At 35.2% G+C, this 17330-nt stretch overlaps 2 protein-coding genes across 3 annotated transcripts in view; both read right to left on the reverse strand.

Moving 5' to 3' along the window:
- Positions 1-17330, reverse strand: part of LOC148945563 (uncharacterized) — a 230751-nt gene that overhangs the window by 14371 nt on the left and 199050 nt on the right. The window lies entirely within an intron of this gene.
- LOC148945564 (longitudinals lacking protein-like) overlaps positions 7368-17330 on the reverse strand; it is a 42012-nt gene continuing 32049 nt past the window's right edge. The window contains exon 2 of the mRNA XM_089098713.1: positions 7368-7655. Coding sequence (XP_088954839.1) covers positions 7590-7655 — 66 coding nt within the window. The 3' untranslated portion in view covers positions 7368-7589. The remainder of the gene's footprint in view (positions 7656-17330) is intronic.

The following is a 17330-nucleotide window of genomic DNA, read 5'->3' on the forward strand; positions in this document are numbered from 1 at the left end:
TCAACAGAATTACTGAAGTACGGTAGAAGCGCCCTAGCCGAACCCATATTTGAACTTCTTTCCCGTGTTTGGGATGAAGAATAAGTCCCTAGTGAATGGTCAAAGGCAGTAATTGTAAAACTCTTCAAAAAGGGACAAAAGACTAAGTGTGATAATTGGAGAGGTATTGCTTTACAGTCTGTTGGCAGCAAAGTTCTGTGCCAAATAATTCTTAACAGGATTCAAAGTAAAGTGGAGAAAGTTCTGAGAGATGAGCAGCACGGATTCCACCAGAATAGATCGTGTTGTGACCTTATATTTAGCCTGAGAGTCCTGCTGGATGAATCCAATGAATGGCAAGTTCAGCTACTTATAGTATTTATGGATATTCTCAAAGCATTCGACTCGATACATCGCGGAACCATATGGAAGATTTTAGTGCATTATGGAATTCCGACCAAAATTGTAAATATAATTGAAGCGCTATATCATGATATCATGTGCGCAGTACAGACAAAGGGTGGCCTAACGGTGTGGTTTTCTGTTCAGTCAGGTGTAAGGCAGGGCTGCATTCTATCACCATTACTGTTGGCCATAGTGATAGATTTTGTTCTCCGTGGATGCAGTTTTAGTGGCGGTATACAATTAAATCCACTGAGAGAACTCAATGATGGTGATTTTGCTGACGATGTTGCGCTTATTACCCACGACCCAGAAGATATGCAACGCAACATTAATGAACTCGGTCGTATGGCAAATGCTGTCGGACTCTCCATAAATGCTAACAAGACCAAATCAATGTCAAATGAAGTCATACCTGACTTAGCCGAAGGACTTTTGGTTAACAACGAGGAAATTGAGGAAGTGAGAGAGTTCAAGTATCTCGGCAGCATTCTTACGCAAGATGCCAATTCCGAAAGAGAAATACTGTGCCGAATAACATTGGCTGGGTTTGCTTTCAGCTACCTTTGAAATGTTTGGAGAAATAAAAAATATTCCCAGAAGTTAAAGCTTAAAATTTATAATAGCAATGTGGTCTCTGTCCTTATGTACGGTTGCGAAACTTGGAACATCACTGCTCAACTAGAACGACGACTCCAGGCATTCGACAATAATTGCCTAAGGTCTATCCTAAATATACATTGGACAGAAAGAATACGAAATGATGAAATCTATCGTATGACAAATCATACCCCCATCCTTGATCTTATTAGAAAGCGGCGATGGATGTATTGGGGGCATATGGTGCGAAAGGGGGAAGGAGGGCTGCCGCACGATGCATGGTGTTGGACATCCCCCGGTCTCCGCAAATCAGGGAGACCGAAAATGACCCTTGGCAGGTCGCTAATGAAGGAAGCGAAGCTGGGGAGGTCCTCGTTGGAGGAGCTATGGTTGAAGGCTCAGGACAGGTCGTCGTGGCGAATCACTGTTGCTGCCTTATGCGCCCCCAGGCGTAGGAGGACCTAAGTCTAAGTCTAAGTAAGTAAGACAAAGATACTTCACATGTCGAACCAGACTATTCCGTGAAGCGTAGACTTTTTCGCATTGTTGACACGGCCATGATTTCTCTGAAAGAAGGCAGGTAAACATCAGCTTGGAAGCCCTTCAAACACTGCCTATGCAATATGCCAGCCAACACTATCACCTAACCTATCCTTAGTTTTCATCTTTTCAATTTGACAAGAAAGTGAACAAATATACATACAACTCAGTGCATAATCCCTTTAGATACAGATGCTAAAACCAAATAGGAATTGCATACAATAAAGTACTTGCAGTGAAATATTTTGCGTTATGTATATTAAATGTCATAGGGGACATCCGTAGCGTTTACGCAGTTAAGGACGAATTGGGAAATATTTACGAGGGGAGAGAGGGTCGGATTCTTTCAGAATGCATTATAAGCCTAATAGTTTAGATTCTAACGCATTTTAACGTTAAATACTCCATACCCTTACACGTTTTCAGACCAACCTTGGGTCCGGTTTCTCCTACCTGAACTGCTATAGGAATGGTTATAGGAATTGGTAGTAATTAAAACAAAAACCTAACCGAGGTTATTCTGTGAACACGTTAACCAAAATTGTTTTATTTTTTAAGCTAAAGCCGACATTAGTTAGAAACAATTTACAATTCTAATCATTGGACACCTAAATTATGACGTCTTTCCATATGTCGTAATAAGTTTCGCTTCTCGGCAAGGCCGACAAAGCATACCGGACAGACGAAGGATTTCCGACCTCCACATAGGTATTTCTCATGACGTCGAAGCGATGGCTTCATCATGTACTCCTTCGAACATTTACCACACTTCCAGGGTCCTCCTCCTAGAAGGAGAACATACTTGTCAGATTCCAAAATTGAGGGCAATGCAAGATGAAAAACAAAATTTCTTGAAGCATGATGGAAATAAAAATAGAAAGAAATCAAACTGTCACGGGCGTTGCTAAAATGACCGACCCCAGACAAACAAAGGATCAAAGAATTAACTTGGCCACTGCCTACATTTCGAAGGAAGAACTTAAGTCTGTATGAGACAAGTGAAGAACAAAAGGACATGCCAAAATAGAAGCTATAAAATTTTTTATGGGGAAACCAAATCGCTAAGAACAAAGTTTTCAAAAATGAGTCCGAAATTCCTAAAGTACTAAATAAGAAGATTTACATCTGCAACTGAGCATACAATCCCTTTATTGTCAGATCTACATAAAAGAAAAAGAATTACAAGGTTGTCAAGACTTATCACAAGATGGTTTTTAGAGAACAGAAACTGGCCTTCTTAATGTGACGATTCAAACTTGACCTCTTAGAAAACGAAGATTGGCAAAATTCACAGGTGAACCTTTTCGTCCCACTACATTCGTATTGCGAGTGTTGCCTTAGTGACCGCATATGCTTGTACTTCTTGCCACAGACAACGCAGAGGTAAAACATCGGGCGGTCTACCATTCTCTGACCTGCAATAGTTTGATTTTTTCAGAATCTGTTCACAAATTTTATCGTTAAGTAATTTGCATTGACATTAGATCTATCACCCTCCTTAACCCAATTGCAAAATAACATGCTTTCAGTACGTTCGTCTAAAAACCAATTAAATCTTGGAAAAATTCCTTACGCGTTACATACGAAGGTTCTTAAACAAAATTTAATTAGCAACGATATGCTAACAATACACCCTTGCCTTTTCTCCCCTGAAAATGAGCTACTTATTTAACGAAGACTACACACACCAATGAGATCTTTTGAACACCAAGTGAAAGCCTGATAGTGGCTTCATATTCATTTCCTAGCAAAATACTTAAAATGATTGGCCAGCTAAAAATAACCCATCAATTCGAAACAAGTTTACATTCCTAAGGATTTTGTATAAACATGTATAACATTCCTCCTTAGCCAGTAAAAAATCACCATTTATCAGTCATAAATTAATGAAAAAGAATAGCAATAGGAAATATGCACATCCTTCAATACCCCTAAACTGAGAAGTTGCTTACAATTCTGATTCCATTATGGCATTTAATTTTACACGATACGTTTGAAGTTTTTCAACTTCTTATCCGTGAACCTAGCTTAATAATCGCCTAAAAGCCCATAGTCCCTTAAAATAGGAAATTTCAGCAAAAAATAGCCACTATAGGGTCTTATTAGTTGACCCCAAGGCTGAAGTAAATTATCTTGTAAAGTTAAAGCACAAGGAAGGGGGGGGGGGTACAGTTTTGGAAACCATCTAACTATCACTGTCAATATCTTGGTAAATAAATAGACCGGTTTGTTTTATTAAGCAAATTTAAATTTTCACAGATTCATTCATATTCCAACAGAACAGACAGGAACGTTTGGAACTAGTGCATTATGCGGGCACCGCTATATACTGTATGTGGAATGTCAAACGGGATATGCTACAGTCACCCGACAAAACCCGTCAAACGGACAAGAGATCGCTATAGATAAATGATTGCAAAGCCGTGGTTTCTCAATGAGTTATAATATTTAGACGATTGTTTTCTTAGGTTTAGGGGGGAAGGTACCTAGATTAGGTTAGGCTACGTATTTAATATATTCTATGCCTTACCCCCCACCCCTAATGTGCAAATATATAGCCCAAATTTATTTCTAAACTATTATATTTTCATCCTATTTTATTTTAGTGATAAACTTATATATTCATCCTATTTTATTTCATTAACATTAACCAAACTTGACATCTTTAGCGGAGCCCGCATAATGCACCAGCACCGAAAGTTTTACCGTAGACATAATAAATCGGTCATCATGTATTTATTCCGTTATAAATTTAAGAAAATTGATTTTTGGACCACATGTTGAGAGCGTCGCTCAATTCTGAGGTTCTACAAGCCTAACTGCCTTCGTAAGTATGACCAAACCATACCAAAAGAATAAGTAGGTTTTAATAGTACGAGTAACATGGTTTAACCAAAGCTAGAAACAAAACAACTAATTGAACGTCACAGGTGTTCAGCATCGATTGGTAGGCTCAATATAATATTCAAATCTGTTTTCTTTATCAATGGTTGGCCTGGATCTCGAAAGCCGCAGAATTACAAACGAGCCGAATCAGGTGATGAATTCGCAAGACTTAAAGTAGCTACAGGACAGACTAGCATAGACGAAAATAAGAAAAATTAACCATTTATTAAAATAAACTGGATTCAAGACATGCCTTACATAAACAGGGATTCGATAAACACTCAAATATATAGATAAGAACAGAAGCAGGGACTTGTGTTTACTTGGGTAGGGAGCGATCATATCCTAACAAGGAAAAATTGAAATATCGGGTCCGAACACGTGCGATCTAACATGGTATTCAACCTGCCATGAAACTTTTTAACACAACTAACATATTGATAAGTATAGATATCCACATTTCCATATCTCGAAATTTTAACTTGTATTTAATAATTGGTTGTTAGGCAATAGCCATAAAGTTGGGTGTTTGGGGTAGGATTTCTTCAGTAGAATAACAATCTGATTCTTTACCTAAAAAGTATGGGAACGCGGCAAAAAAGACATCTTTTCACTCAAGAAATCGTTCAAATCCAAAGTTAAGATTATATATGATTCTCTCCATAACACAGTAATTATATTAGCTGAATCTTCGGTTTGTATTGATGTTTCAAAGCCGCTTACTATAGGAAACACCAAAACGGTAACTTGGCATTTTCACTACAATATAGAACCATCATTTAACAATCACTTTAACTGACTTAGAATGACACTACATCTATTTGATTGATGCCGAAGTCTTTATATATATATATATATATATATATATATATATATATATATATATATATATATATATATATATATATATATATATATATAAACATTTAGTATATACAGAGTAACAGCTCTAGTGTAAATATAATGACGTAACTAGAGATAATCTTGTTTTGTTCTTGGATATCTAAATTCCTTTCCCACTTCCAAGCTAAATGCTTCAATACACGGAAACTACAATTTAGTGGGATAGGGGAGAATTAACATATACACAACCTCAAAAGATTGTGACCTATAAATAAACTGGTTCTGTATTTTTGACACGCCCAGGAAGAATCCTTTCCATCTACCCCACCCCCTAGGACAGACTTATGTGTATCTATTACACTTTCGAAGTTGCTTTAGCATCAGCAATAAACGAGACAAAAAACATGCATCGCAATTTCTCATAAACCTAAGGGCTTTAAATCGAGTGTCCTCTGTCTTTGCTAGGTTATACTTTTAATACGATATTTCAATGATTAAAACATGTACAAAAAAGCCATCATTCAAGGTCTGGGACATGTGTTTCGCCGGGAAGATCTGAACTTTGGGTGATCATTTTTTCCTTCACTTTATGCACTCGCTCACGATGTCTCTTTAATGTATATGGATAAGAAAAACGTCTTGGGCAAAAGTCACATGAAAAGGTAGGGCCCTGGCATTCCAACTTCTGATGTCTTATCAGACTGCTTTTTAACTTATACTTTTTTAGGAACTATGGGTTTTTATATTTCTTAACATTGGACGTGATCGTCTCTTACTAGGTTGCTAGCTACCGCTGCAACCCGGAAACATAAATCAAATATCTTTGAAAAGACTGCAGCCTGAAAAGACATAAAAAATGCAGTTTTTGGTGGAAAATTTATTCTCTTTTAGAAATAATTTATTTTAGTTACTAAAGATTTTTAACCCAATTAATTTCCTTTAAAATGAGCTATTGAAGAACTCTCTACGATGTTCCAGTGCCAATCTATCAGTGGAAAAGAAACACAAAAAATATGCCGTTTGTGGCGAATAACGTGGTTAAAGTCAATTTTCTTGATTTTCAAGCCAATATATTTCCCTTGCTGTTCAAGCCAAATGACAGAAAGTTTCCTATACAAAGGGTTTCGAACAAGGCAGTTCTAATGGTGTACTTTTTGTTTTGGTTTGACTCCTTTTTTAGGAGCTATGTTTTTTTTTTCATTTCTTAGCATTGGACGTGATCGTCACTTACTAGGCTGCTAGCTACCACTGCAACCTGGATACCGCTTTAACCCTGATAACAAACAGGAAAATATTACAAACAAGAAAAAGCCTAAGGCTTTTTCTTCTTTGAAATAGTAAGAGACGAACCTCAAACGATCAAGTAGCTAACTAAGTCCAATACATGCAATAACTTTTTATTCCAATGATTGTCTTTTAATGTAAAGTATCAGTTACTATGGGAGAGAGATCGTTCTTTACTGTAATTATGTATTCACGAATGAGACCATTTACAGTTTTGACGTTTCTTATATAGTAATTATGACGTCACGGCGTAATGATTTTATTTCAAAACGTCATGGCGCAATGGTATTATTTCATGACGTCTTCAGAAACAACAATATAATTTCGTGTTTTTCTATTCACGTCATAGCTCTAATATAAAACTATGATGACATTCATTATTTATCTAGTAGGATTTCAGAAAAGGTAGTTCTAATGATGTACTTAGTTTGCACTTGACGTTTGCACTTGGCTTCGTTTGCACTTGGCGGCTGTCTGGTACGTTCTGAATATAAGACTGGTTGAATACTCGACACATAAACAACATAATACAGACCCTCCCGCCATCAAATTTACTTTTTTTCGGGTTATCTGAATTATTTAATACATTGAGAATAGAGCTAAGAATTATCTTACCTTTGGATTTTCAAGCTTGAAATCGGTATGTTCAAGTAATTCATTCATTAGGCGTACAGGATATGCGTACGGATATGCAACATTTCAGCAAAATATATGCCACGCTTGTTTCAAGTTTTACGTTTTCGCACACCAAATATTAAAGGTATAGCAAAAAGAAGATGTGAGACAGCTGCTGCTAACACCATCTCATCTTAATTTTTATACTTGCAAAACAGTTTCCAAACAAATCTTGTTTATTTCAAAAATCAGAATAATACACAAGGAACGTTTATTCACTACAACAGTCACCATTACAATTGAAAAATGTAGTTAAAAATACTCAGGATGATCTCTCTTCATATGTTTTAGCTGAGTATCCTTCCTTGAATAGACTTTATTACACAACGGACATTTATGAGTTTGCTTGGGTCCCCCGCAACTACTAGCTTTGTGACGGTTTAATTCAGGCGTGCGTTTGAAGGACTTCCCACACTGATCACAAATAACTCGACAGCTACAATTATCTAGAAAGAATAGATGCCACATTAGTTCAAATAATCATTATATTTGAACCAAAAAAATGTACAAGCCGAACTCTGACAATATATAATCCGCAATATTAAGCAAAAACCATTTAAGTCACATGTCTCGTAAAAAGAAATTATTGACCTTGAACTCCTTCAGTCAAACTGAACCCAAGGGGATACTGACTTCCCGTCACCTGGTGTGCATCTAAGAACGCTACGTGTGCCACACAGTTCCGCCACGCTTGGAACACGCCAATTGGTGTGTATGATTTCTGAAGAGCGACCCCACGATTGAACCCCCATTACAATCATTGAGCCAACCAGAAGCCAAACCATTTTACCTTAAATTACCTTACATTGTATTTGAAGCAGGTTACAGATCTGAGTTCGGATACTGCTCAACATAAAAATAGAAAAAGAAACTTTGGTCCAACGTAGAAACAAAATGAAAAAAAGAAGGACGGTAATTTTCATTAATTTTTATTAGATTTTAGCACCAAACAATTAATTGTCTTTCAACTTCAAATTTGAAAAAATAAATGCCCAAAAACCAAGGCTGTATTCATGGAGAGTTAAGGAGTTTGAACCCCCTTCCACCGTAACGTTAGTCCGACTCGTAGAAACGTAACAAAAATACATATAAACACATTTTTAATGTGTTTTTATAGTTTTTTGTAACCCCCCTCCCCCACGAATAAAAATCCTAGATACAGCCCTTCCTTAAACTATGGATTACATCTAGAATAGAGGATCATTAAAAAAATAAAAAATAAACACATAAAAAAAACAGTCTCCATACTTGAAGATATTATAAATACAAAATTTTGATTTTTTTGTTTATTCGTTGAGAGGTAAAATACTGTTAAAACTAGTAGTTTTAAGTTTGCACGCCGCCAAGTGCAAAAGAAAGTTGCACTTCAGTTACTATGGGTTACGGTTTGTTCCTTAATGTAATGAAATAAAACTCATTTAAACATTTTTAGGATTGTATCTAATTTCTTTTCATGAAGTGAAATTTTTACTAAATATCCTAAATATTTTTGCAGTTTACAAAGTTATGCAGTTTCGCTCATACATTTTGCTTTTGTTACAATATAAATACTGTAACCTTAACTATAGTTAAGTTGCCTATACAATTTAGTATAGGCAAAAGTTGGTTCTTTATTATAAAATTATTTATCTAGTAGGGTTTCAGACAAGGTAATTCTAATGATGTACTTTTGTTTTGATCTGACTCTATTTTTAGGACTTTTGTTATATTTCTTAGCATTGGACTGATCGTCTCTTACTAGGTTGCTAGCTACTGCTGCAACCCAAATTCACATATATATTTATTTATGAGAGGCAGCCTGGCCGAGTGATCCAAGGCACTGGTGTTAGCCACCAGTCTCTTCGGAGGCGTGGGTTCAAATCTTACCGCTGGTATACGATTATGTTTGAAAGACTGCAGTATGAAAAGACATCGAAAATGCAGTTTTTGGTGGAAAAATTTATTCTCTTTTAGAAATAATTTATTTTAGTTACTATAGATTTTTAACCCAATTAATTTCCTTTAAAATGAGCTATTGAACAACCCTCTACGATGTTCCAGTGCCAAGCTATCTCTGGATACAAAAAAAAAGAAAACAGAAAAAAATATCCCGTTTGGGGAGAATAACGTGGTTAAAGTCAATTTTCTTGATTTTCAAGCCAATATATTTCCCTTGCTGTTCAAGCCAAGGGACAGAAAGTTTCCTATACAGGGGTTTCAGACAAGGCGGTTCTAATGGAATACTTTTTGTTTTGATCTGACTCCTTTGTTAGGAACTATGGGTTTTTATATTTCTTAACATTGGACGTGATCGTCTCTTACTAGGTTGCTAGCTACCGCTGCAACCCGGATAAATTAAAAAATTAAAACTATAGCTCAGATACCATAAATATTCTTACAGTTTATAACTTTATCTACTCTGAACTGAAAACTAAAATAAAAAAAAAATGGATTTTTTCAATTTTTACGTCACGTCGCTCATTAAGTCATATATGCTTATTTATTATTATTTTATATTGCTAAATTTTATATTTCATGATTACAAAATGTAATTAGAGTTCGTTCTTTATTGTAATTCTCTTACTAAATTGCTAACTACCACCGCAACCCAGATAACAAACAGGAAAAATTTTATGGATTTTTCTTTTTTGGAATAGTAAGAGACGAACTCTAGAGAGTCAGGCAGCTAACTTAGTCTAATATGTGCTATGGTTCGTTCTTTACTAGGTTTCAGCTATCTCTACAGCCATGATACCGATGAAAATTACATAATTCCTATTTATATTTCAGTTAACATGGGCTAGATGTCATTCTTGATTATAATTACTAGCTACCACTGCAACCCGGATAATATAAAAAAAACCTAATTGACAAACACCATTTACGATGAACTATATCGGTCCTTTATGTAAGTTGCTAGCTACCGCTGCAACCTGGATAATAAACTGATTACAAACAGGAAAAAGCCTACGGCTTTTTCTTCTTTGAAATAGTAAGAGACGAACCTAAAACAATCAAGTAGCTAACTAATTCCAATGAATGCAATTGCTTGTTATTCCAGTGATCGTCTTTTAATGTAAAAATATCCCGTTTAGGCAGAATTTTGTAGTAGCTGCCACTTTTCTTGATTTTCAAGCCAATATATTTCCCTTGCTGTTCAAGCCAAGGGACAGAAAGTTTACTATACAGGGGTTTCGGACAAAGCAGTTCTAATGGTGATTTATCTATCATATTGTTAATTTGACAACTTTAAATGATGACGTCATAGTCCAAGTGGCTAGCACGACCGGCCGTTAACCGAAAGGAATATGGTTCAAATCCAGCCGGGGCCCTTTTCTTTTAATTTGTAAATCAGCTATCAATAGAACCGTGTCATTATTATATCATTAGCTATAATTAAAATGAGTATCTAATCTATTATAGGCAAGAGTTCATTCTTTACTATAATTTTTGTTTTGATCTGACTCTTTTCTCAGGAGTTAGGGGTTTTTATATTTCTTATCATTGGACTTGATCGTCTTACTAGGTTGCTAGCTACCGCTGCAACCCGGATCCTTCACATTCAATTTCGGCTGTTGCAATACTGTGTCAAAATGTGCATTCCTATCCAAGGTGGTAGATTCCATGACACTAGAATGAGGACAGGAGTTTTTCTCATCTGACAGGCTTTTTAATATTTTTTTGCGATATAAGGACAGATCTTGTTTAATTTTCTTTAGTTTCTTTATTATATTTTTTTTTAGGACTTATGAATTTTTATATTTCTTAACATTGGACGTGATCGTTTCTTACTAGGTTGCTAGCTACTGCTGCACCCCGGATGTTCTTTACTCTAATAATAATTGACAAACACCATTTTTGATAAGTTATATCGGTCCTTTATGTAATTTCTAATGATCGTCCTTTAATATAAACTATGGACTAAAGTGCATTCTTTAATGTAAAAATTCGATGATCGAGCCTTTATGTAACCCGGATTAAAAAATTATTATCATATCTTATATGTAACTTTTATTTTACAAGTCTTCGATAGTCTAATGGTAAGTATGCCCACTTGTTACCTGGGTGAAGGGGGTTCGATTCCCCGTCGGAGAGAACTTTTAATATGTTGAATAGAAAGCACTATCTTTTCAATTTAAAAAAGAAACTTGTTTATTTACATTTTAGCTAAAATAATGAAGATAATATGAATGAACCACAGTGTTCAGTTTCTTTGGACTTGAGTTCGTACTTTAACTATAAATACAAACAGGAAAAACTGTAATCTTAAATATAGTGAAGTTGCGTATGCAAGTTAGTACAGGGAAGAGTTTGATCTTTATTATATAATGGTGTGCTTTTTGTTTTGATCTGACTCCTTTGTTAGGAACTATGGGTTTTTATATTTCTTAACATTGGACGTGATCGTCTCTTACTAGGTTGCTAGCTACCGCTGCAACCCGGACGACTAGTAAAAACGCAACATATATTTTTCGTTTCTTGTGTCCCCCCGCCCCTCCAAAAGAAAAAAGAAAAAATATTAGACTTATATAGTATGATTCGTATGTTGAGGCGGGCTGGGATCCTCCAACACATACCTATATGGAAATTTGGTTGCAGGAGTAACACTTTGATTTTTGTCTAAGTTTTTTCCCTGTGTCGATGATTTTAGTTTAATATGCCTATATAAATTATTATAGGCAAGAGTTCGTTCTTTATTATATCACTGTGAATATATGGGGGAAAAATTGTCCTTTACTTAGTTTCAGCTTAAATTCGATGAACGAGCCTTTATATAACTCCGGGTTACAGCTGCCGCTGCAACCCGGTTACCGCTGCAATCTGGATAGCTTGCAGCTACTCCTGGAACCACCATATATCAGTTACTATGAGCGAGAGATCGTTCTTTACTGTAATTAAAATGAGCCATTGAACAACTCTCTACGGTGTTCCATTGCCAAGCTATCTGTGGAAAAGAAAGAAAAAAAAGAAAAAAAATATCCCGTTTAGGCAGAATGTTGTAGTAGCTGCCACTTTTCTTGATTTTCAAGCCAAAATATTTCCCTTGCTGTTCAAGCCAAGGGACAGAGAGTTTACTATACAGGGGTTTCAGACAAGGCGGTTCTAATGGTGTACTTTTTGTTTTGATCTGACTCCTTTGTTAGGAACTATGGGTTTTTATATTTCTTAACATTGGACGTGATCGTCTCTTACTAGGTTGCTAGCTACCGCTGCAACCCGGACTATACTATAGTTAAGAGGCCTGTATAATTTAGTATAGGGAAGAGGTCGTTCTTTATTACATGTATGCCATACCGTAGAGAAGCAACTTTTAAAAGAAATTTGCTTCAAGTCATCTTGTCAATAGATTATGTCAGTTGATACTGTCGTTCTTTACTATAAACTACTTTAGATCCTCTTGACTGACATTGATCTTTTATGTATTGTTCTTTACTAGGATTCAGCCATCTCTACAGCCATGACACTGATGGAAATTACATAATCCCTATTTATGTTTCAGTTAACATAGGCTAGGTGTCGTTCTTTATAATAAAATCACAAACAAGAAAAATCCTATGGCTTTTTCTTATTTGGAATCATAAGAGACGAACTTCGAAGAGTCAGGCAGGTAACTAAGTCTAATGTTTGCCATGGTTTGTTCTTTAGTAGGTTTCAATCATCTCTGCAGCCATGATACTGATGAAAATTATACAATCCCAATTTACTTTTCAGTTAACATGGGCTAGATGTCGTTCTTTACTATAAATTTTAATTACAAGAGGTTTTTAATCCCAATAATTTCCTTTAAAATGAGCCAATGAACAACTCTCTACGATGTTCCAGTGCCAAGATATCTGTTGAATTACTAACCTATATTATAAATAAGTGGCGTATAAAATTTAGTAGAGGCAAGAGGTCGTTCTTTATTATAATCTCCGATTACAGTCGTATATCAGTTACTATGGGTGAGAGATTGTTCTTTACTGTAAATTAAAATGAGCCATTGAGCAACTCTCTATGATTTTCCAGTGTCAAGCTATCTGTTGAATTACTAACCTATACTACAATTAAGTGGCGTATAAAATTTAGTATAGGCAAGAGGTCGTTCTTTATTATATTTATTGGAAAAATTTATTCTCTTTTAGAAATAATTTATTTTAGTTACTATAGATTTTTAACCCAATTAATTTCCTTTAAAATGAGCTATTGAACAACCCTCTACGATGTTCCAGTGCCAAGCTATCTCTGGATACAAAAAAAAAGAAAAAAATATCCCTTTTCGGGAGAATAACGTGGTTAAAGTCAATTTTCTTGATTTTCAAGCCAATATATTTCCCTTGCTGTTCAAGCCAAGGGACAGAAAGTTTCCTATACAGGGGTTTCGGACAAGGCGGTTCTAATGGTGTACTTTTTGTTTTGATCTGACTCCTTTTTTAGGAGCTATGGGTTTTTATATTTCTTAACATTGGACGTGATCGTCTCTTACTAGGTTGCTAGCTACCGCTGCAACCCGGATAGCTCTCACCCAGTAGGCTTGAGTTCAATTTCTGTTTGGGAAATTTTTACTTATGATGATTTCTTAAGGAACATAATTAAAATTTCTTAATGTAATAAAAATAATTTGTTTTAATTACAAAAGGTTTTTAACCCCATTAATTTCCTTTAAAATGAGCCATTGAACAACTCTCTACGATGTTCCAGTGCCATGCTATCTGTTGAAGTACTAACCTATACTATAATTAAGTGGCGTATAAAATTTAGTATAGGCAAGAGGTCGTTCTTTATTATAAAATATATTGTAATAATTTTTTGTGGGAATGAAGTCCGTTTTGCTGGAACTACGATATTCTGGATCGAAGGCATCTTTTTTTCTCTTTTTTCCCGTATTCAGATTGCTGGGCACTGGAAAATACGTGCTTTTGCAATAAAAAAAAAAAATTTAAACAAAATCAATATTTTACTGAAAACTGCATTTTCATATACTAGATAATCAATGTCGTCATAGTTTCATTAGAAGTATGACGTAAATAGAAAAACGCTATATTATGAAGTTACTTGAGATGCAACGGTTAATGTGTCATGACTCTGACTTTATAATACAAGGAGTAATGACATCTCCTTATAATATACTCCCAAGGCTGCAGGTTCAAATCCTGCCAAAGACAAATTTTACACATTTATCTATTTAAAGTCTAATTAAAACTTCTATTAATTAGTACTACATTAGATCTTCTTGGCAGACATCCATTTTTTATGTAAATGTTCTTTACTAGGTTTCAGTGTAAAAATAATAACCTTGTTACAAACAGGAAAAAGCCTATGGCTTTTTCTTCTTTGAAATAGCAAGAGACAAACCTCAAACAATCAAGTGGCTAACTAATTCTAATGTATGCAATGGTGTGGTTTTCCAATTATAGTCTTAATATCTTTTCAACACTTTGTAAACAGTAACCTTTGAGTACTGTAAGCCTCATCTATATAATGGTTCCTAATAACACTTCAGTTACTATGGACTGAACATCGTTCTTTAATGTAAAATTCTTACCGCTGGTATACGATTATATTTGAAAGACTGCAGTGTGAAAAGACATCAAAATGCTGTTTTTGGTGGAAAAATTTATTCTCTTTTAGAAATAATTTATTTTAGTTACTATAGATTTTTAACCCAATTAATTTCCTTTAAAATGAGCTATTGAACAACCCTCTACGATGTTCCAGTGCCAAGCTATCTCTGGATACAAAAAAAGAGAAAAAAAGAAAAAAATATCCCGTTTAGGCAGAATGTTGTAGTAGCTGCCACTTTTCTTGATTTTCAAGCCAATATATTTCCCTTGCTGTTCAAGCCAAGGGACAGAAATTTTACTATGCAGGGGTTTCGGACAAGGCGGTTCTAATGGTGTACTTTTTGTTTTGATCTGACTCTTTTTTTAAGAACTATGGGTTTTTATATTTCTTAACATTGGACGTGACCCGGATCGTCTCTTACTAGGTTGCTAGCTACCGCTGCAACCCGGATAATATCCCGTATTCAGATTGCTGGGCACTGGAAAATACGTGCTTTTGTAATAATATCATAAAACAATTAATTAGCTTTTTACACATATCTCATATGGTCTAGTGGTTTAGGATAGTTGGCTTTCAACCAATTGGCTTGGGTTGGAATCCCGGTGTGGGAATTATTTTTAAAACAAAATCAGGTGAAATTAATTAGCTAATTTGACAAGACATAGGTAACTAAGGGCAAGAGTTCGTTCTTTACTATAATATTGCTCAGATATCATAAATATTTTTGCAGTTTACATAATAACTTCAGCGATTTTAAACTGAAAAATTAACTCAGTCCAATATATGCAATGGTGTGCTTTTCTAATGATCGTCCTTTAATATAAACTGTGGACTAAAGTTCGTTCTTTAATGTAATCGTCTTTTAATGGAAAATTTTAATATATTGGCCTTAAATATAACTGTGCTAGCCTACACTATTGTTAAGTGGCCTATAAAATTTAGTAGATGCAGGAGGTCGTTCTTTATTATAAATTAGCCACCAGTCTCTTTAGAGGCATGGGTTCAATTCTTACCGCTGGTATACGATTATATTTGAAAGACTGCAGTGTGAAAAGACATCAAAATGCAGTTTTTGGTGGAAAAATTTATTCTCTTTTAGAAATAATTTATTTTAGTTACTATAGATTTTTAACCCAATTAATTTCCTTTAAAATGAGCTATTGAACAACCCTTTACGATGTTCTAGTGCCAAGCTATCTCTGGATACAAAAAAAGAAAAAAAGAAAAAAAGAAAAAAATATCCCGTTTAGGCAGAATGTTGTAGTAGCTGCCACTTTTCTTGATTTTCAAGCCAATATATTTCCCTTGCTGTTCAAGCCAAGGGACAGAAATTTTACTATGCAGGGGTTTCGGACAAGGCGGTTCTAATGGTGTACTTTTTGTTTTGATCTGACTCTTTTTTTAAGAACTATGGGTTTTTATATTTCTTAACATTGGACGTGATCGTCTCTTACTAGGTTGCTAGCTACCGCTGCAACCCGGACAAGACAGGAAAATGTGGAGCTAGTGCCCTTAGAGAACGCAAATAGCTCTGACATCCCTCATTTGGGCTACAGTATAACGAATGCCCATGCTTTCTTGTGTCCCTGTAATTGATTTCACAATAATCCAAGCCGCCAAGGTAGAAATTAACCACTTTGTCAGTTGAAAATTTTAATGCTATATTATTTTCAAGGATATCAAAAGGAATTTGACATAATTCAATATCCATCGGATAGAGCTTGCAGATATCAGGGCGACATTGCCAAGTAACCTGCTGCCCAATTTTCGGTTTTGAATGTTTACTCAGATTGTTATAGGTGACTTCAGCCATCATAATTTCCTTGTCAGATCTAGATTCAGAGCATTTTTCAATAGTTGTCTCGTACTTTTCAGGACAGTTTGTTCTACTACACAGAGAATTTTTTGCCAAATATTCAGTAGAACTAAAAGAACTGTTTAAAACACAGTTAGAAATGCTTTTTTCTTGAGTCGGTGTTCCAGGAATTTGTTCTAAATCATTAGTCTTACAAACACATTTACTAATAACCCTAACAGGCTCGTTTTCGCCATAATTGAAAAACATTGCTTTTCCTTCGCTGTTGATAGGTATGCTTGTATATATATTTTTATTGCTGCTACATAAACTGCAATTACTCCTTCCAAAATGAATATACGAATTTTCTAAGAAGTACGCCTCCGTATATTCACTGTGTTGTCGAACATTTTCTATTGCATCTATAAACTGTTCCGCAGTTGCCAGTCCATACCTTGGAAGCTTTTCATTAAACTGACAACATTTCTTTTGGATATTACTATGAAGCTTTGCCAAAGCATTTCTAGCCGACTTTTCAACAGCATCCGCTCTTTCAAAGAGAATTTTAATCTGTAATTTTGAATACTTTTCGTGATCCTGGTAAAACATGCGTAAAATGTTTCTCAATTTACGAAGATCAGCCTGCATTTTTGCCATCTTCTTGTATTTCTGAATGTAATTTTTCCCTTTGTCCTTATGTGTTCTTCAGTACAACCTCGCAGAAAATTTAATTTTTTCATTATAGCTTTTGTAACCCCAGTATCTACCCATTATTCTGGTAGCAACTTTTTTCTTATGTTTG

Source organism: Artemia sp. Qi Xiang Cuo, chromosome 13 (assembly GCF_049724085.1).
Source record: "Artemia sp. Qi Xiang Cuo chromosome 13, ASM4972408v1, whole genome shotgun sequence".
NCBI classification, from domain to species: Eukaryota; Metazoa; Arthropoda; class Branchiopoda; order Anostraca; family Artemiidae; genus Artemia; species Artemia sp. Qi Xiang Cuo.